Source organism: Plectropomus leopardus, chromosome 4 (assembly GCF_026936395.1).
Source record: "Plectropomus leopardus strain MGB_pleo_1.0 chromosome 4, ASM2693639v1, whole genome shotgun sequence".
Classification (NCBI taxonomy): Eukaryota; Metazoa; Chordata; class Actinopteri; order Perciformes; family Serranidae; genus Plectropomus; species Plectropomus leopardus.
The window spans coordinates 16,268,371-16,293,355 of record NC_142179.1 but is presented as its reverse complement, the minus strand read 5'-3'; the positions used below and the strand labels follow the sequence as shown (position 1 = coordinate 16,293,355).

At 36.5% G+C, this 24,985-nt stretch overlaps 2 protein-coding genes across 2 annotated transcripts in view; one reads left to right on the top strand and one right to left on the bottom strand.

Moving 5' to 3' along the window:
• Positions 1 to 8,762, top strand: part of LOC121944878 (zinc phosphodiesterase ELAC protein 1) — a 38,898-nt gene extending 30,136 nt beyond the window's left edge. The window contains exon 5 of the mRNA XM_042488821.2: positions 8,182 to 8,762. Within this exon, the coding sequence (XP_042344755.2) occupies positions 8,182 to 8,441 (260 nt within the window). The 3' untranslated portion in view covers positions 8,442 to 8,762. The remainder of the gene's footprint in view (positions 1 to 8,181) is intronic.
• A 4,936-nt stretch (positions 8,763 to 13,698) lies between these two features.
• Positions 13,699 to 24,638, bottom strand: mier3b (mesoderm induction early response 1, family member 3 b). The gene is made up of 13 exons (XM_042488489.2): positions 24,525 to 24,638; positions 23,661 to 23,685; positions 23,238 to 23,383; positions 22,549 to 22,671; positions 22,281 to 22,404; positions 21,500 to 21,573; positions 21,311 to 21,383; positions 21,048 to 21,196; positions 20,730 to 20,811; positions 19,632 to 19,726; positions 19,390 to 19,517; positions 19,125 to 19,279; positions 13,699 to 16,801 (listed from the first exon to the last, which is right to left on the bottom strand). Exons 1-13 carry the CDS (start codon positions 24,531 to 24,533, stop codon positions 16,326 to 16,328), a joined length of 1,659 nt encoding a protein of 552 aa, XP_042344423.1. The 5' UTR covers positions 24,534 to 24,638; the 3' UTR covers positions 13,699 to 16,325.
• Between the last annotated feature and the right edge of the window lie 347 nt (positions 24,639 to 24,985).

The following is a 24,985-nucleotide window of genomic DNA, read 5'->3' as shown; positions in this document are numbered from 1 at the left end:
AAAAATAGCTTAAAACAGCTTAAAATGGCATAAAATAGCGTGCTGAGACACGTCATAGCAAAGATTATTGCAAAAAAAACCAAAAACACCATAAAAAGGCATGTTGAAAAAAATGACCAAAAAAGCAAGGCTATAGTAAGGCAAAAATGTCAAAAAATGGCATGTCCCAAAAATAGCTTAAAACACCTTAAAACTGCATAAAATAGCGGTTGAGACACGCCATGACAAAGAATGTTGCAACAAACAGCAAAAACACCATAAAAAGGCATCTTGAAAAAATGACCAAAGAAGCAAGGCTATAGTAAGGCAAAATGTCAAAAATGACATGTCCCAAAAAATAGCTTAAAACACCTTAAAACTGCATAAAATAGCGTGCTGAGACACGTCACAGCAAAGAATGTTGCAAGAAACAGCAAAAACACCATAAAAAGGCATGTTGAAAAAAATGACCAAAAAAGCAAGGCTATAGTAAGGCAAAAATGTCAAAAAATGACATGTCCCAAAAATAGCTTAAAACAGCTTAAAACTGCATAAAATAGTGTACTGAGACGCATCATAGCGAAGATTATTGCAAAAACCCAAAAACACCATAAAAAGGAATTTTGAAAAAATGACCAAAAAAGCAAGGCTATAGTAAGGCAAAAATGTCAAAAAATGACATGTCCCAAAAATAGCTTAAAACAGCTTAAAATTGCATAAAATAGCATGCTGAGACACAGCATGGCAAAGATTGTTGCAAAAAAAGCAAAAAACACCATGAAAAGGCATGTTGAAAAAAATGACCAAAAAAGCAAGGCTATAGTAAGGCAAAAATGTCAAAAAATGACATGTCCCAAAAATAGCTTAAAACACCTTAAAACTGCATAAAATAGCGTGCTGAGACACAGCATGGCAAAGAATGTTGCAACAAACAGCAGAAACACCATAAAAAGGCATGTTGAAAAAATGACCAAAAAAGCAAGGCTATAGTAAGGCAAAAATGTCAAAAAATGACATGTCCCAAAAATAGCTTAAAACAGCTTAAAACTGCATAAAATAGTGTGCTGAGACATGTCACAGCAAAGAATGTTGCAAGAAACAGCAAAAACACCATAAAAAGGCATGTTTAAAAAAATGACCAAAAAAGCAAGGCTATAGTAAGGCAAAATGTCAAAAATGACATGTCCCAAAAATAGCTTAAAACAGCTTAAAATGGCATAAAATAGCGTGCTGAGACACGTCATAGCAAAGATTATTGCAAAAAAACCAAAAACACCATAAAAAGGCATGTTGAAAAAAATGACCAAAAAAGCAAGGCTATAGTAAGGCAAAAATGTCAAAAAATGGCATGTCCCAAAAATAGCTTAAAACACCTTAAAACTGCATAAAATAGCATGCTGAGACACGCCATGACAAAGAATGTTGCAACAAACAGCAAAAACACCATAAAAAGGCATGTTGAAAAAAATGACCAAAAAAGCAAGGCTATAGTAAGGCAAAAATGTCAAAAAATGACATGTCCCAAAAATAGCTTAAAACACCTTAAAACTGCATAAAATAGCGTGCTGAGACACGTCACAGCAAAGAATGTTGCAAGAAACAGCAAAAACACCATAAAAAGGCATGTTGAAAAAAATGACCAAAAAAGCAAGGCTATAGTAAGGCAAAAATGTCAAAAAATGACATGTCCCAAAAATAGCTTAAAACAGCTTAAAATGGCATAAAATAGCGTGCTGAGACAAATCATAGCAAAGATTATTGCAAAATAAGCCAAAAACACCATAAAAAGGCATGTTGAAAAAATGACCAAAAAAGCAAGGCTATAGTAAGGCAAAAATGTCAAAAAATGACATGTCCCAAAAATAGCTTAAAACACCTTAAAACTGCATAAAATAGTGTGCTGAGACACGTCACAGCAAAGAATGTTGCAAGAAACAGCAAAAACACCATAAAAAGGCATGTTGAAAAAAATGACCAAAAAAGCAAGGCTATAGTAAGGCAAAAATGTCAAAAAATGACATGTCCCAAAAATAGCTTAAAACAGCTTAAAATGGCATAAAATAGCGTGCTGAGACACGTCATAGCAAAGATTATTGCAAAAAAACCAAAAACACCATAAAAAGGCATGTTGAAAAAAATGACCAAAAAAGCAAGGCTATAGTAAGGCAAAAATGTCAAAAAATGACATGTCCCAAAAATAGCTTAAAACACCTTAAAACTGCATAAAATAGCGTGCTGAGACACGCCATGGCAAAGAATGTTGCAACAAACAGCAGAAACACCATAAAAAGGCATGTTGAAAAAAATGACCAAAAAAGCAAGGCTATAGTAAGGCAAAAATGTCAAAAAATGACGTCCCAAAAATAGCTTAAAACAGCTTAAAACTGCATAAAATAGCGTGCTGAGACACGTGACAGCAAAAAATGTTGCAAGAAATAGCAAAAACACCACAAAAGGCATGTTGAAAAAAATGACCAAAAAGCAAGGCTATAGTAAGGCAAAATGTCAAAAATGACATGTCCCAAAAATAGCTTAAAACAGCTTAAAATTGCATAAAATAGCGTGCTGAGACACGTCACAGTAAAGAATGTTGCAAGAAACAGCAAAAACACCATAAAAAGGCATGTTGAAAAAAATGACCAAAAAAGCAAGGCTATAGTAAGGCAAAAATGTCAAAAAATGACATGTCCCAAAAATAGCTTAAAACAGCTTAAAATTGCATAAAATAGCGTGCTGAGACACGTCACAGCAAAAAATGTTGCAAGAAATAGCAAAAACACCACAAAAAGGCATGTTGAAAAAAAATGACCAAAAAAGCAAGGCTATAGTAAGGCAAAAATGTCAAAAAATGACATGTCCCAAAAATAGCTTAAAACAGCTTAAAATTGCATAAAATAGCGTGCTGAGACACGTCACAGTAAAGAATGTTGCAAGAAACAGCAAAAACACCATAAAAAGGCATGTTGAAAAAAATGACCAAAAAAGCAAGGCTATAGTAAGGCAAAATGTCAAAAATGACATGTCCCAAAAATAGCTTAAAACAGCTTAAAATGGCATAAAATAGCGTGGTTGAGACACGTCATAGCAAAGATTATTGCAAAAAAACCAAAAACACCATAAAAAGGCATGTTGAAAAAAATGACCAAAAAAGCAAGGCTATAGTAAGGCAAAAATGTCAAAAAATGACATGTCCCAAAAATAGCTTAAAACACCTTAAAACTGCATAAAATAGCATGCTGAGACACGCCATGACAAAGAATGTTGCAACAAACAGCAAAACACCATAAAAAGGCATGTTGAAAAAATGACCAAAAAGCAAGGCTATAGTAAGGCAAAAATGTCAAAAATGACATGTCCCAAAAATAGCTTAAACACCTTAAAACTGCATAAAATAGTGTGCTGAGACACGTCACAGCAAAGAATGTTGCAAGAAACAGCAAAAACACCATAAAAAGGCATGTTGAAAAAAATGACCAAAAAAGCAAGGCTATAGTAAGGCAAAAATGTCAAAAAATGACATGTCCCAAAAATAGCTTAAAACAGCTTAAAATTGCATAAAATAGCGTGCTGAGACACAACATGGCAAAGATTGTTGCAAAAAAAGCAAAAAACATCATGAAAAGGCATGTTGAAAAAAATCACCAAAAAAGCAAGGCTATAGTAAGGCAAAAATGTCAAAAAATGACATGTCCCAAAAATAGCTTAAAACTCCTTAAAACTGCATAAAATAGCGTGCTGAGACACGTCACAGCAAAAAATGTTGCAAGAAACAGCAAAAACACCACAAAAAGGCATGTTGAAAAAAATGACCCAAAAAGCAAGGCTATAGTAAGGCAAAAATGTCAAAAAATGACATGTCCCAAAAATAGCTTAAAACAGCTTAAAATTGCATGAAATAGCATGCTGAGACACGCCATGGCAAAGAATGTTGCAACAAACAGCAGAATCACCATAAAAAGGCATGTTGAAAAAAATGACCAAGAAAGCAAGGCTATAGTAAGGCAAAAATGTCAAAAAATGACATGTCCCAAAAATAGCTTAAAACACCTTAAAACTGCATAAAATAGCGTGCTGAGACACATCACAGCAAAGAATGTTGCAAGAAACAGCAAAAACACCATAAAAAGGCATGTAGAAAAAAATGACCAAAAAAGCAAGGCTATAGTAAGGCAAAAATGTCAAAAAATGACATGTCCCAAAAATAGCTTAAAACAGCTTAAAATTGCATAAAATAGCGTGCTGAGACACAGCATGGCAAAGATTGTTGCAGAAAAAGCCAAAAACACCATGAAAAGGCATGTTGAAAAAAATGACCAAAAAAGCAAGGCTATAGTAAGGCAAAAATGTCAAAAAATGACATGTCCCAAAAATAGCTTAAAACACCTTAAAACTGCGTAAAATAGCGTGCTGAGACACGTCACAGCAGAAAATGTTGCAAGAAAAGCCAAAAACACCATAAAAAGGCATGTTGAAAAAATGACCAAAAAAGCAAGGCTATAGTAAGGCAAAAATGTCAAAAAATGACATGTCCCAAAAATAGCTTATAACACCTTAAAATTGCATAAAATAGCGTGCTGAGACACGCCAGGGCAAAGAATGTTGCAACAAACAGCAGAAACACCATAAAAAGGCATGTTGAAAAAAATGACCAAAAAAGCAAGGCTATAGTAAGGCAAAAATGTCAAAAAATGACATGTCCCAAAAATAGCTTAAAACACCTTAAAATTGCATAAAATAGCGTGCTGAGACACAGCATGGCAAAGATTGTTGCAAAAAAAGCAAAAAACCTCATCATGAAAAGGCATGTTGAAAAAAATGACCAAAAAAGCAAGGCTATAGTAAGGCAAAAATGTCAAAAAATGACATGTCCCAAAAATAGCTTAAAACACCTTAAAACTGCATAAAATAGCGTGCTGAGACACGTCACAGCAAAGAATGTTGCAACAAACAGCAGAAACACCATAAAAAGGCATCTTGAAAAAAATGACCAAAAAAGCAAGGCTATAGTAAGGCAAAAATGTCAAAAAATTACATGTCCCAAAAATAGCTTAAAACAGCTTAAAATTGCATAAAATAGCGTGCTGAGACACAACATGTCAAAGATTGTTGCAAAAAAAGCAAAAAACATCATGAAAAGGCATGTTGAAAAAAATCACCAAAAAAGCAAGGCTATAGTAAGGCAAAAATGTCAAAAAATGACATGTCCCAAAAATAGCTTAAAACTCCTTAAAACTGCATAAAATAGCGTGCTGAGACACGTCATAGCAAAAAATATTGCAAGACACAGCAAAAACACCACAAAAAGACTTGTTGAAAAAAATGACCAAAAAAGCAAGGCAAAAATGTCAAAAAATGACATGTCCCAAAAATAGCTTAAAACTCCTTAAAACTGCATAAAATAGCGTGCTGAGACACGTCATAGCAAAGATTATTGCAAAAAAAAGCCAAAAACACCATAAAAAGGCATGTTGAAAAAAATGACCAAAAAAGCAAGGCTATAGTAAGGCAAAAACGTCAAAAAATGACATGTCCCAAAAATAGCTTAAAACAGTTTAAAATTGCATGAAATGGCATGCCAAGGCATGTCGAAAAAAGTCAAATTTTGACATTTCCCTAAAACGACATATAATAGCTTGCAGAGACTTGTGATAGTATACAAAGTGGAAATAGAGGCCAAAAAAGCAACAACAAAAAAAACGCAGAATTTAACATGTCAAAAAATGGCCAACAAGGCAATAGTAATAGGCAATAGTATAGTATGTCGAAAAAAGTCAAATTTTGACCGCTCAATGAATGGCTGAAAACGACATATTATAGCTCATAGAGACATGTAATAGTGTACAAAGTGGAAATACAGGCCAAAAAAAAGCCAAAAACCTCAGAATTTATAATGTCAAAAAATGGCCAACAAGGCAATAGTATAGTGTGTCGAAAAAAGTCAAATTTTGACCGCTCCCTAAAATTGCTGAAAACGACATTTAATAGCTCGTAGAGACTTGTGATAGTATACAAAGTGGAAATAGAGGCCAAAAAACACAGAATTTAACATGTCAAAAAAATGGCCAACAAGGCAATAGTATAGTATGGCGAAAAAAGTCAAATTTTGACCGCTCCTAGAAATTGCTGAAAACGACTTATAATAGCTCGTAGAGACTTGTGATAGTATACAAAGTGGAAATAGAGGCCAAAAAAAGCCAAAAACCTCAGAATTTAACATGTCAAAAAATGGCCAACAAGGCAATAGTATAGTATGTTGAAAAAAGTCAAATTTTGATCGCTCCTAAAAATGGCTGAAAACGACATAGAATAGCTTGCAGAGACTTGTAATAGTATACAAAGTGGAAATAGAGGCCAAAAAAGCAAAAAAAACCCGCAGAATTTAACATGTCAAAAAATGGCCAACAAGGCAATAGTATAGTATGTCGAAAAAAAGTCAAATTTTGACCGCTCCTAAAAAGGGCTGAAAACGACATAGAATAGCTCACAGAGACTTGTAATAGTACACAACGTGGAAATAGAGGCCAAAAAAGCAAAAAAAACGCAGAAATTAACATGTCAAAAAAATGGCCAACAAGGCAATAGTATAGTATGTCAAAAAAAAGTCAAATTTTGACCGCTCCTAGAAATGGCTGAAAACGACATAGAATAGCTCGTAGAGAGTTGTAATAGTATACAAAGTGGAAATACAGGCAAAAAAAAAGCCAAAAACCTCATAATTTAACATGTCAAAAAATTGGCCAACAAGGCAATAGTATAGTATGTTGAAAAAAGTCAAATTTTGACCGCTCCCTAAAATTGCTGAAAACGACATTTAATAGCTCGTAGAGACTTGTGATAGTATACAAAGTGGAAATAGAGGCCAAAAAACACAGAATTTAACATGTCAAAAAAATGGCCAACAAGGCAATAGTATAGTATGTCGAAAAAAGTCAAATTTTGACCGCTCAATGAATGGCTGAAAACGACATATTATAGCTCATAGAGACTTGTAATAGTATACAAAGTGGAAATACAGGCCAAAAAAAGGCCAAAAAACTCAGAATTTAACATGTCAAAAAATGGCCAACAAGGCAAATAGTATAGTGTGTCGAAAAAAGTCAAATTTTGACCGCTCCCTAAAATTGCTGAAAACGACATATAATAGCTCGTAGAGACTTGTGATAGTATACAAAGTGGAAATAGAGGCCAAAAAAACCCCAAAAACCTCAGAATTTAACATGTCAAAAAATGGCCAACAAGGCAATAGTATAGTATGTCGAAAAAAGTCAAATTTTGATCGCTCCTAAAAATGGCTGAAAACGACATAGAATAGCTTGCAGAGACTTGTAATAGTATACAAAGTGGAAATAGAGGCCAAAAAAGCAAAAAAAAACCCCGCAGAATTTAACATGTCAAAAAATGGCCAACAAGGCAATAGTATAGTATGTTGAAAAAAGTCAAATTTTGACCGCTCAATGAATGGCTGAAAACGACATATTATAGCTCATAGAGACTTGTAATAGTATACAAAGTGGAAATACAGGCCAAAAAAGCAAAAAAAACGCAGAAATTAACATGTCAAAAAAATGGCCAACAAGGCAATAGTATAGTTTTTTTAAAAAGTCAAATTATGCACAACAATTTTTTTCCTGCACTCCTGACAGCACTGATTTAATAGTGGTATGCCAACACGTACATGGAAATCTCAGACATTACTAAGATAACCAACACACAGCTTATCAATCAGCAAGTTAGTACAAATGTAGCTATGTCTCAGCTCACTGCTTTAATCAAAAGAGCTCACTAAGTTTACACATAATCAAACAGTCGGAAGGCCGCGAAGAATGCGCTCTACTTACAGCTCTGACCCTTGACATCCCTTCGACCTGCTTGGGCGTTAAATAGGCCAGGGCACCAGAGCAGCCAATCCGCAGCAGCAATATGCAGTTGAGGTCACTCAAAAGGCGGCTGGCATCGGTACCTGGAAGGAAACAAAAATCTTCCGAAAATGAAGAGCTCTGTCTCTCATTAAACATGTTTGCTGCCACACTCAGAAAAATACACAATACAGATACAGCTGACCATAACTGAAACACAGCAAAATGTTTTATATTTTTACAACATGCGAAACTATGACTTTTTTGCAACCTACCATGCTGACTTTTTTGAAATATTTTTAAAAGATATTATAAAGGCATACTTAACTACATCTGTGTCCCCCAGGCTTGAAACCTGGGCCGTTGTATGGACGCCTGAAAGCTGGTGAGCCTGTGACTCTGGAGAGCGGGCGTGTCCTTCTGCCTAGTGATGTGCTGGAAGAAGCAATTCCTGGAAGAAAAGTTTGCATCTTAGGAGACTGCAGCTCAGTTCTTGGGGAAGGTCCACTCAGGTTGTGCAATGGAGCAGATGTCCTGGTTCATGAGGCCACCCTTGGGGACGAAGCAACGAAGGAAAGCCGTGGATCATGGACACAGTACACCTGAGATGGCGGCAGCTTTGGCTCGGACTTGCTGTGTGCAGAGCCTGGTGCTGTACCACTTCAGCCAGAGGTACAAACCCTGTTCCTACAGAAGGAAGGGGGTGAGGACGATGTCTCGGAGCTAAAGAGACAGGCGGAAGATGCTCTGCAGGACAGTGGTGTAAAAGTGACTCTGGCTGAGGACTTTCTTACTCTGCCCATTCTGCTCAAAAGAACAAGGTTGTCAACAGAAAATACAAAATAATGTTTAACAAAAAGAAAAAAAAAACAACTCAATGTTTATGTACAATTCTTGTAAACAATAAAGATAGCTTCTTGAACATCACTCATAGTGAAGTTTTTGATTGTCTATATTTCTGGATTTATGTTTTTAAGTTTTGTAGGTTTTTATTCACAAAGGTGTTTTTGTTTTCATCAAAGGACTCGAGTTTTCTGTTTTTCAAAACCACAACTGCTATAATTTTTTTTTCCTTTAAAAACTTCAAAACACAATACAAAATATAAAATAAATTTGTTTAGTGCTTTCTTGCACACACAAGTCTCATACCGGAGATATCATAACTGTTTGCACAAGCTTGCTAAGTGGTCTGAAAATGGCATTACTTGATGTAGGAGCATCATCTAACATTTATTTTTACTACAACTAAATGACCAGGCTAATTTTGCCCAGAAGAAGCATCAGCGAAAGGATTAAACAAAATCTCACAAAGGTAAAAGTATATGTAATAAATACACACTTTACAGTGCCTGATAATGTCTATCTAAATTACTATTAACATAATCGATGTCTTTGCACGGCAATATTGCTGTTATGATTTGCTTGTCTGATGATATCGCCCGAAAAAGAAGCAGGATTAAACGAAAAATTTGATATCCAAATGTAAAACAAGGTAACTCCCATTATGTTACTCTGCTGAGGTATTTCTCATCAGCTGTTTAAAAAAGTAATGGAATCGGGGAGTATAATTTGTGTTTTACGAAATTGCAATTAAAACAATGAATTGTTGCAAACGTTCTCGTTCCACTTTGGCCACTTTGAGCAGTTTAAAAAGTAAACAAGAAGACCAACTGCAGACCAGACAAGATTCCACAGGAGATAATGAAAAGAAAACCGAACTGGAAGGCCTTTGCAGCTGAAGACACCTCACTTCCTGTTCTCCAAGCCAATATCCATGCTAGTGTTGCTCTTCATACAAAATCTAGCCAGGTTTGTTTAGGGACAAAGTAAAACCATTTGCACCAGCTGGGAATAAGGGCCAAAAAAGGCAAAAAAAATTCAAAATTTAGCATGTCAAAAATGGCAGGAAATGACATTTAATAGCTTGTAGATACTAGTCATGGCAAACAAAGTGGAAGACAAGGCCACAAAAGGCCAAAAACCTCATAATTTGGCACGTCAAAATGCAATCTTATAGTATAATGGAAAAAAGTTAAATATTTATGTCAGGAAAATGGCTGAAAATTACATATTATAGGTTGTAGAGATGCGTCTTATTATACAAAGTGGAAAAAAGGCCAAAAACCTCATTACATAGGATGTCGAAAAAAATGGCTGAAAATGAGATGAGATGAGATTTTCCTGCACTCCTGACAGCACTGATTTAATAGTGGTATGTCAACACGTACATGGAAATCTCAAACGTTACTAAGATAACCAACACACAGCTTATCAATCAGCAAGTTAGTACAAATGTAGCTATGTCTCAGCTCACTGCTTTAATCAAAAGAGCTCACTAAGTTTACACATAATCAAACAGTCGGAAGGCCGCGAAGAATGCGCTCTACTTACAGCTCTGACCCTTGACATCCCTTCGACCTGCTTGGGCGTTAAATAGGCCAGGGCACCAGAGCAGCCAATCCGCAGCAGCAATATGCAGTTGAGGTCACTCAAAAGGCAGCTGGCATCGGTACCTGGAGGGAAACAAAAATCTTCCGAAAATGAAGAGCTCTGTCTCTCATTAAACATGTATGCTGCCACACTCAGAAAAATACACAATACAGATACAGCTGACCATAACTGAAACACAGCAAAATGTTTTATATTTTTACAACATGCGAAACTATGACTTTTTTGCAACCTACCATGCTGACTTTTTTGAAATATTTTTAAAAGATATTATAAAGGCATACTTAACTACATCTGTGTCCCCCAGGCTTGAAACCTGGGCCGTTGTATGGACGCCTGAAAGCTGGTGAGCCTGTGACTCTGGAGAGCGGGCGTGTCCTTCTGCCTAGTGATGTGCTGGAAGAAGCAATTCCTGGAAGAAAAGTTTGCATCTTAGGAGACTGCAGCTCAGTTCTTGGGGAAGGTCCACTCAGGTTGTGCAATGGAGCAGATGTCCTGGTTCATGAGGCCACCCTTGGGGACGAGCAACGAGAGAAAGCCGTGGATCATGGACACAGTACACCTGAGATGGCGGCAGCTTTGGCTCGGACTTGCTGTGTGCAGAGCCTGGTGCTGTACCACTTCAGCCAGAGGTACAAACCCTGTTCCCTACAGAAGGAAGGGGGTGAGGACGATGTCTCGGAGCTAAAGAGACAGGCGGAAGATGCTCTGCAGGACAGTGGTGTAAAAGTGACTCTGGCTGAGGACTTTCTTACTCTGCCCATTCTGCTCAAAAGAACAAGGTTGTCAACAGAAAACACAAAATAATGTTAAAAAAGAAAAAAAAAACAACTCAATGTTTATGTACAATTCTTGTAAACAATAAAGATAGCTTCTTGAACATTACTCATAGTGACGTTTTTGATTGTCTATATTTCTGGATTTATGTTTTTAAGTTTTGTAGGTTTTTATTCACAAAGGTGTTTTTGTTTTCATCAAAGGACTCGAGTTTTCTGTTTTTCAAAACCACAACTGCTATAATTTTTTTTCCTTTATAAACTTCAAAACACAATACAAAATATAAAATAAATTTGTTTAGTGCTTTCTTGCACACACAAGTCTCATACCGGAGATATCATAACTGTTTGCACAAGCTTGCTAAGTGGTCTGAAAATGGCATTACTTGATGTAGGAGCATCATCTAACATTTATTTTTACTACAACTAAATGACCCGCGGCTAATCTTGCCCAGAAGAAGCATCAGCGAAAGGATTAAACAAAATCTCACAAAGGTAAAAGTATATGTAATAAATACACACTTTACAGTGCCTGATAATGTCTATCTAAATTACTATTAACATAATCGATGTCTTTGCACGGCAATATTGCTGTTATGATTTGCTTGTCTGATGATATCGCCCGAAAAAGAAGCAGGATTAAACGAAAAATTTGATATCCAAATGTAAAACAAGGTAACTCCCATTATGTTACTCTGCTGAGGTATTTCTCATCAGCTGTTTAAAAAAGTAATGGAATCGGGGAGTATAATTTGTGTTTTACGAAATTGCAATTAAAACAATGAATTGCTGCAAACATTCTCGTTCCACTTTGGCCACTTTGAGCAGTTTAAAAAGTAAACAAGAAGACCAACTGCAGACCAGACAAGATTCCACAGGAGATAATGAAAAGAAAACCAAACTGGAAGGCCTTTGCAGCTGAAGACACCTCACTTCCTGTTCTCCAAGCCAATATCCATGCTAGTGTTGCTCTTCATACAAAATCTAGCCAGGTTTGTTTAGGGACAAAGTAAAACCATTTGCACCAGCTGGGAATAAGGGCCAAAAAAGGCAAAAAAAATTCAAAATTTAGCATGTCAAAAATGGCAGGAAATGACATTTAATAGCTTGTAGATACTAGTCATGGCAAACAAAGTGGAAGACAAGGCCACAAAAGGCCAAAAACCTCATAATTTGGCACGTCAAAATGCAATCTTATAGTATAATGGAAAAAAGTTAAATATTTATGTCAGGAAAATGGCTGAAAATTACATATTATAGGTTGTAGAGATGCGTCTTATTATACAAAGTGGAAAAAAGGCCAAAAACCTCATTACATAGGATGTCGAAAAAAATGGCTGAAAATGAGATGAGATGAGATTTTCCTGCACTCCTGACAGCACTGATTTAATAGTGGTATGTCAACACGTACATGGAAATCTCAAACGTTACTAAGATAACCAACACACAGCTTATCAATCAGCAAGTTAGTACAAATGTAGCTATGTCTCAGCTCACTGCTTTAATCAAAAGAGCTCACTAAGTTTACACATAATCAAACAGTCGGAAGGCCGCGAAGAATGCGCTCTACTTACAGCACTGACCCTTGACATCCCTTCGACCTGCTTGGGCGTTAAATAGGCCAGGGCACCAGAGCAGCCAATCCGCAGCAGCAATATGCAGTTGAGGTCACTCAAAAGGCGGCTGGCATCGGTACCTGGAGGGAAACAAAAATCTTCCGAAAATGAAGAGCTCTGTCTCTCATTAAACATGTTTGCTGCCACACTCAGAAAAATACACAATACAGATACAGCTGACCATAACTGAAACACAGCAAAATGTTTTATATTTTGCGAAACTATGACTTTTTTGCAACCTACCATGCTGACTTTTTTGAAATATTTTTAAAAGATATTATAAAGGCATACTTAACTACATCTGTGTCCCCCAGGCTTGAAACCTGGGCCGTTGTATGGACGCCTGAAAGCTGGTGAGCCTGTGACTCTGGAGAGCGGGCGTGTCCTTCTGCCTAGTGATGTGCTGGAAGAAGCAATTCCTGGAAGAAAAGTTTGCATCTTAGGAGACTGCAGCTCAGTTCTTGGGGAAGGTCCACTCAGGTTGTGCAATGGAGCAGATGTCCTGGTTCATGAGGCCACCCTTGGGGACGAGCAACGAGAGAAAGCCGTGGATCATGGACACAGTACACCTGAGATGGCGGCAGCTTTGGCTCGGACTTGCTGTGTGCAGAGCCTGGTGCTGTACCACTTCAGCCAGAGGTACAAACCCTGTTCCCTACAGAAGGAAGGGGGTGAGGACGATGTCTCGGAGCTAAAGAGACAGGCGGAAGATGCTCTGCAGGACAGTGGTGTAAAAGTGACTCTGGCTGAGGACTTTCTTACTCTGCCCATTCTGCTCAAAAGAACAAGGTAGTCAACCGCTAATTTTAACCACAAATGTTTTGTATTGCCTTGTTAGATACTGACAGTGTCGTCTTTAAATGTATTTGTGAGTTCTCCCAATGAAATTGTAGGAATAATTGCACGTCAGTTTTGCTTTACTAGTATTTTCTTTCAGTTTTTAACGTTAAAAGTACTACAACCACAATCTTTCCCATGTGAATGAGTAGAATCTTCTGTGTTACGATAAAGCACATGCAATAATTTCTGAACCTTTTCCAGAGCTTTATTTCTGGATCTGTACACAAGGTATTAAAGTACAACAGAAAATACAAAATAATGTTTAACAAAAGAAAAAAAAAACAACTCAATGTTTATGTACAATTCTTATAAACAATAAAGATAGCTTCTTGAACATTACTCATAGTGAAGTTTTTGATTGTCTATATTTCTGGATATACATTTTTAAGTTTTGTAGGTTTTTATTCACAAAGGTGTTTTTGTTTTCATCAAAGGACTCGAGTTTTCTGTTTTTCAAAACCACAACTGCTATAATTTTTTTTTCCTTTTTAAACTTCAAAACACAATACAAAATATAAAATAAATTTGTTTAGTGCTTTCTTGCACACACAAGTCTCATACCGGAGATATCAATAAAATATCACATTTTCGAGAGTTCACAGGGTGGTGAAAAACCTACTTCTACTACTTAATGGCCTTTACATTCTGACAGTTTTTCTGAGTCTTTGTACAAACCACAGGTGAAATAAATATCACTGCACTGCTAAAGCTAGAAGAGCTTGGAGGACCTACTGCATTATGCACATTGCATTAAAAGAGAAACTAGCTCTCCAAATAGTAGCAGCCATCCCTTTACCATCAAGACAAATATAGACAACGACATGATTAAAAAAAAAATTTAAGAAAGAAAGATGAGCGTCTTTTACACATGGCTGCAAGTTTTGAAGGCAAAATTGCAACATTGAGTAATATCAATACGTCTTCAGGTAAAGCCGTTGTCAGTGGTACACTTGATAAACAGACACAGCTGGCATGCGTGGTTTCAGCTGTGTCCTGGGGATCATGACTTTCCAAATAGAGAAACAAAATTCAAACACCAAGTCAACTGGTAAAATGCAAAACCCAAAATATCTGTACATATCTACAAATTATTGCCTTTTGACAAGAACTCAAATTAAAACCTTTGTATCAACATAGATTCACAAGTGTAAGAGGTCAGTTAATAGACTTTTTAAAGGCTATTTGCTAAATATTTACATGAAACGCAGAAGTGAATATCTCCTCTGATGCTGGGCTTGGACAATGTATTACTTGATCAAACTTAATTATGATTAATAAGCATGAATCTGGTCTGTACACACATAATGGTGAATAACTAGATCTATGGACATGACAAACATGATGTACCCCTGAAACAAACTAATTATTCATAGCACAATGCATAGATAAATTAAGTAAACACTACTACTGCATCCAATCAACTGACGATGACCCGCTAAACATTTTACAATTCACAATAATGGACTTCAGTTGAGAAACAACAGCTCCATTTCTGCTACTAGACTCCATGAAAACTGTCGACTAGATTGCACGATGCATTCTAGTCAGTACAGGTTAGGCAGAGGTTGAATTCAAAATCTGAGTGGCTTTAAATAAAAGAGATAATACTGCTAGCAGATTTGCACAAGCTTGCTAAGTGGTCTGAAAATGGCATTACTTGATGTAGGAGCATCATCTAACATTTATTTTTACTACAACTAAATGACCCGCGGCTAATCTTGCCCAGAAGAAGCATCAGCGAAAGGATTAAACAAAATCTCACAAAGGTAAAAGTATATGTAATAAATACACACTTTACAGTGCCTGATAATGTCTATCTAAATTACTATTAACATAATCGATGTCTTTGCACGGCAATATTGCTGTTATGATTTGCTTGTCTGATGATATCGCCCGAAAAAGAAGCAGGATTAAACGAAAAACTTGATATCCAATTGTAAAACAAGGTAACTCCCATTATGTTACTCTGCTGAGGTATTTCTCATCAGCTGTTTAAAAAAGTAATGGAATCGGGGAGTATAATTTGTGTTTTACTAAATTGCAATTAAAACAATGAATTGTTGCAAACGTTCTCGTTCCACTTTGGCCACTCTGAGCAGTTTAAAAAGTAAACAAGAAGACCAACTGCAGACCAGACAAGATTCCACAGGAGATAATGAAAAGAAAACCAAACTGGAAGGCCTTTGCAGCTGAAGCCACCTCACTTCCTGTTCTCCAAGCCAATATCCATGCTAGTGTTGCTCTTCATACAAAATCTAGCCAGGTTTGTTTAGGGACAAAGTAAAACCATTTGCACCAGCCTGGTCACTAAAAAGTACCTGTAAACCAAACACTAATCTTTAAAAAAGTACCACTTCAAACAACAGAGACAAGCAACTCAATACTGACACTAGAGGCAGAAAACTGAGCCAATTTTGGCATCTGAAAAAGAATGGCAGGATAACATACCTTCTCTCTGAAGATGTGTGAAAATGTGAGGGAGGAAGATACACAACTCTCCTACTGCAGCCTCTGGGCCCCACTGTACATGGACGTTACACATCTCAAGACCACAAAACAAGAATAAAATAAATGGCTATATAAACTCTTGAGAGAAATCAAGATTTTAGTTCTATATGATAGACATCACTGATGTCATATTACACAAAAAATGAAAACAAAAAAGTATATTCATATACATATATATATATATAGATATATATATATATAATAAAATTTAAACAAATTGAATTCTCCAGTGAGGTCAGTCTTATGTACAAGCAGGAAATGGGGTTTCAAAAGGGAAGAACAAGAGGTGAAGACAAGGAAGATCACTCTGACTGAAGTGCCGCAGTGTGCTGTGTGTGGTGCCGTGCATGTGCTCCCAGAAACCCATTAGGCTCACCACTACCTGCCAAACTCCCAAAGTCTGTGACAGACACTGCCATTTTGGCGCCGGTGATTCGGTGGTGGTGCGTTGTTGTCCGTCGCGCTTCGAAGTCCACTCCAAGGTTACCCACAGACACGTCATTGATAAAGGAGTCAGGCAGGGCCATCTTGAGTCTCTTAGAGGGCCGCTCGCAGTCCTTGTTGACGCACACTCCTCCTAGCTGGCCCAGATCAGAGTGGTAGAAGCCAGCATCAAGCATGTTGAGGCAGTCGGGGTCTGCGCCATTAGAAGGGAACCCAAGGGATTCGTCGTGGTTCAGGGTCCCACGATGGAGACTTTCCAGTGGAGGAAAGCTGTAGGAGTCCATGCAACCAACCTCTGCAGGGTTGCACACTGTAGCTACAGTGTTACTCAAAGCTGGAAAGAGACAAGACATGAAATTAGCATTGAATAAGTGGACGCAATACAAGAGCCAGTCGAGAAAAATGTTGGTGGAAGGAGAAAAAAAAATAGTGTATGTAATAAGTATGAAATAATTATTTGTTTTGATTCAAGAAAATAATGATGAATAATAGTATATTGTGCCGTTTAAATGTTATAAAAGTATTTTTGTAAAATTGCAATTAAAAAGCTTAAATGATAATATGCCATTACAATGTCATGAAAATGTATGAGTATATTATGCCAAAAAAGGTCATAAAAACATCAGTATTGTCCATCATGGAAAAAATGGGACAAAAACATCATTGTATAGTATTTCATAAAGAAATGGTGTGGTGTGCCAAATTTAAAAAATCATAAAAACATGATTACATAGTATGCCATAAAAAAATGATAAACATCAAAGTACAGAATGCTATAAAGGATTTGATAAAAGTGTCATACTAGTCATTAAAAATAATAATAAATAATAATAAATGCCACAGTATAGTATGTCATAAAAAAATTATGGTGTAGTACACCAAAAAATGAAAACATCGGGATGCCCAGTGGCTCAGTTGATAGAGCAGGTGCCCCATTTACAGAGGCTATGCCATCACCGCAGCGGCCGCAGTTTTGAGTCCGGCCACGGCCCTTTGCTGCATGTCATCCCCTCTTTCTCTCTCCCCCCTTTCACACTACTTCTCTCCTATCTAATTAATGAAATAAAGAAAAAAAACTTTTTTTAAAAAAAAAGGGGCGTAAACCCCCCAAAACCATCATAGTATAGTGTCGTAAAAAAATGGAGAAAAACATCATCATATAGAATGCCATGAAAAACATGAGTCATAGCACAGAATGTCATAAAAATGTCAATAATATTATATGCCATAAAAAATGTCAAAAACATTGTAGTATAGTGTGATGCAGGAGTTCTGATAAAAATGTCAAAGGTCTGTCATAGAAATGTCACGGTTAAGTATGCCATAAAAAAATGGAGGATATATATATAATATATATTATAATAAATATATGATTTATTACAATCTAATAAACTTCCCGGCATTATATAAAAATTAAAAGCTCCATCTTAAACAAACATCAGGTAAATTTAGGCACATTGTGCTAATAACAGGAAAATCTGACTGCAGGACTCTGACTTCAACTTCTGTGAATCTACTGTGAAACATCTGTGCTATTAATCATTTTACTCAGGGAAAAAAAAACTTTGAGTAGGCCCACTTCTCCTATAGCTGCCAACAGCTTGCCAACATTCCCAGCTAGAGAAAGAATGGAAGTAAGAAAATGTGCCTGTGGCCCCAGGCCCCCAAAACATTACATCTGCCCCTGGTATTAATGACGAGAGCCCAGAGCCAGCGGCTGGATGAGACACCGAGCGAGGCGTCCTGTTTTTTGTTTGTTTGTTTTTTTAAATAATACCATCCAAACTCTCATTAAAACTGAAACTATCACAAAGTAGTCTGTAGATGTCTACAGAATGAACTTTCCACCTCTGCAAATTTGGCTGTTTCAGATCTCTGTTTGTCTCACTGCGCTGCTGTCGGACCATCACCTGTTTGATCCGCGTTAATAAAACACTGGAAGCACATACGACTCTGTTGTCAAACACTCAGCTGTATTCTAGGGTCAAAGTCGTTCACGGCATTTGGTTCGCCACAGCATATTCTTACTATTGTTCATGTTCTATCGACATTCTATCGACTACTTCTCATATTTCCATAAAGGAAAAGTTATTTGCCGGTTGATATCATTTTATTGCCCAGCCCTACGTCATGGTATAGTATATAATAAAAATGTCATTATATAGTCTGCTATTAAACTGTGTAAAATCGTAGCACGTCATTAAAAAATGCCACAAAACATAGCATATGCAATGATAAATGTTTTAGTATAGTATGCTATAAAAATGTCATAGGTCTAATTTTGTCATTTTATTTAAATATCCCAATATGGCATATCATAATTTGCCTCAAGGCCCTTTACAATCTACACACCAAATGACATCCTTTGTCCTTATACCTTTGCAGCAAATAGAGACAAATACAGACAAAAGCTCTTAAAACAGGCAAAAAAATGAGTGAAACCTCAAGAGGAGCAACTGCGGAGTCTTGCAAAAAAGTTTGTATACAGAATTAAAAAACACATTTTTAAACATAATAAATAAGTTATAGTAGTAGGTATAGGTATGTCATAAAAAAATAAATCATAATATCATTTGCCATAAAAATGTTACACGTAAGTATGTCACCAAATATGATCATGATGTAGTGTATGCAGAACCAAGTCCAATTTAACTGACCTGTGAGATCGCTGGCAGTGATGGAGTTAAGCAGGCTGAGCTGTTGGTCTGTGGTGGTCTCCAGCCTTCCTCCTCCACCTGCTCCTGAACACACAGAGGAGGAACTGTCCACGGCTAGTCCCTCTGCTTCGTCCACCAGCCTGTCCATCAGATCCCTGGATACAAACAATCATGTATACTTTTAAAGTTTTAAAGTTTTATCTCAAAATTATATGCATTTTTTTGAGTTATCTGTAATAAAACAGTTGCTTCTTCTGCCACTCACGTTACACCGGGATAGCTACTGTATTTTTTCTTCCCAAACCGATTCTGTTGCACAAAGAAGTCAAAGCGTTCTGACTTTTTCCACATGTAGTAAAACGCCACACATTCCGCTACTGTTCGTGTTGTTACCTGAAAGGGGGAAAATTCATTCAAAACGGATCAGAAACTTTACACAGCTTTATGTATTATGTATCATGCTTGTGTAAAAGGGCATTCTCTCAAAGATCATAAAATAAGACTCACTTTATGTTTCTGTATGAGGTGAAAATTCTTGTCATACATTTGTAGTGCATGCTCAAAGTTCTTGCATTCCTCTTCTGACCACGGAGGTGATTTTTCTGAAATTAAATCAGAAACACGTTCATATAGTTTTTGTACACAAATGAAAGAGTAGAACTACCAAGAAAATTCAGTTCACAGGACTTAAACTCACATCAATCCCAAATTGACAATAAATGAATGACAATAAATACAAAGATTAACATATGACAACAATTAGATACAATTTATAAAGTTATCAAAAATCAAATTACTTGTATTATGTGTGTATTATGTTTGGATGTCAACAATAAACTAACAGCACACAAAGATAAAGGTTTAGATGCAAATATAAAAGTGACCAGAAAAATAAAATCCTCTGTAATTTGCATAAAGCAATGGCATACAACAGTCTGGTAAAAAAAATACTTTGTGAAACTTCTTATATTTATATTTCTGTGGAGTGTAAGTGAAGTGCTGATTAAACTGAATTTTGAGGGAACGATGTTGTGTTATTGGATTTTTTTTATATAAAGGTGGCTGCTCTACTTCTCCCAGGGTAAATTAGGAAAAAATAAATAACAGGTGCTAGGGCTGAAGTTACTGTAAATCCAGTATAATCTGCACAACGGGTGCAGACCACAATATGGGTTTGTCAATAGTGTTTGTTTCTGTACAGGATGGATTTTAATTACCACATAACATTCAACTTGAGTGCAGCCCACTGCATAAAAATGACCTAATTCTTCCTTTTACACTAAAACAAGAGCATATCTTAATGATATGAAATAACGTAAGCAAAGAATGGACAAGTATGTAGGTGCTGCTTTTCAAATAATGAAAATGTTGGAAAAAAACAATTCACCAATAGTTAAGCAGTAAACACAAAGATTACTAAGCAGCATACAGTTGTCTTCAGAGGTAAACAGAGGAAGCTTGTACCGTGACAAAGTGGAACAAGCCAGTTGAAACTGATACATAAGTAATGTTGGAGAACATGACATGAATCCATCACAAGTTACTGTGAGAATGTTTAAATCCGGTTCGACATGCATGCAGAAGGAAATGGTTTCCTGTACTGACCTTTTGAGGACTTCACACGGCTGCAGTGTCTCTCCAGTGCTTCACGAGTGTTGTAGTTGCACTTGACAAGCTCATACAAAGCCTGTGTGAAAAGAGTGAAGTGGTCAAGACAGGAAAAACTGGCCTGATTAAAAGCATGTACCTTCAAAACAAAGTATCTGAAGAATTCAAAGTACACCTGCTACGGGATTTAATGAATGAAAGCCAATCAAAAATAAAATGACTGTAATAAACTGTATTAGCTAACATACATCAATCACACCACGCTCATCATTGTGTTACAACATAAAAGGATTTATAAATAAAGACAGGACTGACCTGCTCATTGTCTCGAACATGCATCCATGGTTTGTCACATCCTGTCTTTTCATCTGTTGTCCGTGACAACACATCAGACAGGAAAGTCCTAACCTTGTTTTCTGGCAATGTACCTGGGCTCCATAATAACTCGTCTTCATCCTCATAAACTACATTACAAAGTACATAAAAGTCAGATTATTTGTCACTTTTTGTAAATTTCTGGTCTTGTATAGATAAAACATTCACATTGTAGAATAAGTCACCAAAAAAGCAACAGTCACCTTTCTCCCCATCTTTGTAGTGACAGAGGCCAGACGGAACCTCTGCTTGGTACTGTGTCCCCACCATTATTTCCTAAAACAAAAACACAACAAAAAACAATACAGAACATGTTTAGCAAACCAGTGTTGATTCAAGTTAAAAGATTTTAGTAAGCGTTATTTTAATGGGTTTCAAAATGCGTAATTTACCTTTCTGGAGTCCTCTGGGCTTGGCCCATCATCATCACATTCTGACTCTTTATCACCATCAGAGATAGCGTTTGCTGATAAAATCATAAACAACAGATAAACATCTTGAAATGCATTGCGTCAATTTTGGTACAATGATAGGTAAGTGAATTTCCTTTTGCAGGTAGAGAGAAAAAAAATATATAACTACTAAATCTCTTTAACGCCCCCACAGATGTTTGGGAATGTTAAATATAGTTGAGATAGTTCTAAATGTGGAGTTGTTGACATATCTTATTTCTTAACTCCACAATTTAAGATTTTATTTTTTATATAATTTTCTTGTGCTAAAACAATGAGCTGATTGAAGCAACTATTTTAACAACTGAATCATGTTTTAGTAATTTTCAAGAAAAAATGTTAAACTTTTACTGGTTGTAGCTACTGAATTGAAAAGAATTGGCTGTTTTTATTTGTCTCTTGTCAAAGTAAATGTAATATATTTTAATTTTGGACTATTGCTCATCAGGCAAGACAAGACATCGGATGACATCATCATGGGCTGTAAGAAACTGTAAAGGGAAAGGTGGCTATATTCTGACATTTAATAGACCATAATCAATTAAGTAACATTCATTCATAAAAAATATTAGTAGAAAATTATTATTAATTAAATTACTAAAATAACTGCTGTAGTCATATCTTTAATTTGGCAGCATGACATTGTTTTGCACTGTATGACAAGTTTTAATCCTGCAATGCTACAAACAGTGAGTAATTTTTTTTAGCAAATGCCACTTACATCGAAGTGTTCTTGGGAAGAAATCAGTAGCCTCATGAGAAGTGACTGAAGGGGTCAGATCATCTGCCGAGGACTGGGTCTCCTCCTCATAGTCCCCAGAGAGCAGGTCTTTGGCTATTTCCTCCTGGAAAGAAAGAATAATGTCCATTGTATACTGAGCAGACCAAGGGTTATAAACAGAATATCTGGATTATAAATTAAAGATAAATACATTTACTTTTATTTTTCACTATATCTATTTGTTCACAACATTACAGCAGTTATTCACCTTGTCCAGAGTCATGTCAGGCAGCTCATCAGTCAGGTCTCCAGATGAGCTGTCTATACTAGAGCCCGCTGAGGCCTCATAGCGATAGATGGCCAAAAGCTCCTCCAAAGGCATGTTACCCTCCTGGTATAACAACAAGAGGAGAGTTAAACTATTATGCATTTCCCCTGTATTATTCAAATAAGATTAAAATATTAAGACTGAAACCCATCTGTGTTCCAATTAAAAGTAGATCTACATGTTTGTTTATTTTTTTGATGAAAAAGACAAGTTTAAAGCTAATCAATTTTTACATTAAAAAGTTATGATACACAGTAATTCACTGTCACAAAGAGACAATTCAAGGGCAAAATTGAAATGATGTATATGTTCTTAAACATAGTTGACCTTTATTAGTTGTAGCATTTGCAACTTTGATGTAGGTGTCTTCCCTTAATCCTCATGGAGGTCAAACAAGCAAATGTCATCGTCTTATAGTACACGCTTTGTCCCCTACTGACAATACGGGGTCGATATTTACAGCCCTACTACATTAAGAAGATGGGCACTCTGGTTTCCACATTAAAAATAAATAAAAAGTATTGTAAATGCAAAAACGCAAGTTTTGAATGGTACTTTAACATCACAAAATTTGCTACATTTACACATAAGAATAATATTTAAGGCAATTTGTGCATTTATTAGTTTACCTTTTCAAGATCTGCAATCTCTGAGCTGAAATTCCTCCCTCCTTCCAGAGATTCTTCCTCCTCCAGAGTCCTCTCATCATCATACTCATGAACTAACATTTCTGCTGTTGGGTCAAAGTCATGGTCCTCTGATGATAAAGAGCCAACTGGGTGAGAGACCAAAACAAAAACAATCTGAAATGTCTGCCTTTTCAGAAAAATTAAAAAATGTTACAGATGCACTAAAAAGAATAGAAATTCAGCTACTATCATGCAGAAAAGCATAACAATCTTGTCAATTTCAAAGCCATATTCTCTAACAAATAGCCTATATAACAACATAAATGACATTCACGTTATGCAATATAGTGTCATTCAAATACAGATACATTAAATTGTGTATTTCACAATCTGTTGTTTATGTTATGACAACGGTATTCTTACCTGGACTTGAACTCCCTAGGGAAGCCTGCAAAATAATAAAACCAGTGCTTAAATGAGTTGAAACATGGGTTCAACTATTATGCCAGCGCTTTAACAACAAACATTCAGCCAACCGGAGTAACAAAAACATGCATTCAATGATCGGTATTGTGACCACCGTGAATTGTTTTGCAGGAAAACTGAATATGCCGCTAACGCTACCTGAAATATGTTGCTAATACAGCGTTAGCTGCAATGAACGCTTTACACCGAGGACAATTGTGAACAAAATGTACCTTTACACGCTCGAATTAAAGTAATTCCTTTCGTAAGAGACAGTCGAAGACAAAACAGAGGGAATATCTCGAAGGGTACACTACGATTTACGCAGTGTCGGCTTCTGTAACAGTTAGCTAGCTAGCAAGCTAACCCTAAAGCTCCCTGTTAACGTTATGCATCGAAAAATGTAAACACTAATTCCGTTTGCTCGGTACTGCAATCGACAGAGATCGGCAATCTGTACAATATAGGCGCCGCTAACTTAGCCCAAACGGGAAAAATAAATTTCCATTCATAACCAAAGCGGTATAATCTGTTATTTCCTATAACCAGCAAGCTAACGTAAAATTTACGTATCAATTTACACAGCCGCTACACCAAAGCAGCTGAGCGAGCGAGGCGCAGCGGCCTTGTAGTGAAGGATCAGTCCGGACATCCAAGCATATTTTGAAGGAATTAAAATGACAATTATTGCACGAAACACGCTACACGGCAGGAAAAAACTATTGTTTCGCCAATCGATAACATAAAAACGGAAAATACAGCGCACAAATTTTAAAAATATCGATTTAAGATCGATTGCTTCTCCCCTGTTTTCCCTCTTACCTCCGCCATATTGGTACCTTTAGCTAATGGGCTCGTTCTAGCGCAGTACCCGGATCAGCGCTCTGAGCCAATCAGAGATCCAGGTGACCGTTGTAGTCGTGACGCCGTTCAAACCGACCACTGATCACACTAACGGTAATCACTTACAAACCGTAAATCTACTGTATCTGACAGAGAAGAAACACAAATGCAGAAATAAAATCGCCAAAACATTTCCAATATGAATCAATAACATGACGCCGAGCCTGTCAATACACCACACAATGACATTTAACCAGAATATTCCGAGAATGTTCTCTGAACATCCAGCCGGTTTACTGCTCAGTCCTGTTTATCGCAGCTGTGGCATTAAAAAAAGCCTGGTTTTATCAATATTAGCATTTTTGTCATTACATATTTCGATGAGAAGTTTTAATTGTGGTCACATTGCCTTCAAATGGAACTAGCGAGGTTTTCAGTGA

What these genes read in the sequence shown, in the direction of transcription:
- mier3b (XM_042488489.2), bottom strand. An exon ending in AGATTGCAGATCTTGAAAAG is followed by an intron (nt 22,672 to 23,237) that starts GTAAACTAATAA and finishes TTGTTATACCAG; the next exon opens with GAGGGTAACATGCCTTTGGA. An exon ending in GCCCAGAGGACTCCAGAAAG is followed by an intron (nt 21,384 to 21,499) that starts GTAAATTACGCA and finishes TTTTTGTTTTAG; the next exon opens with GAAATAATGGTGGGGACACA.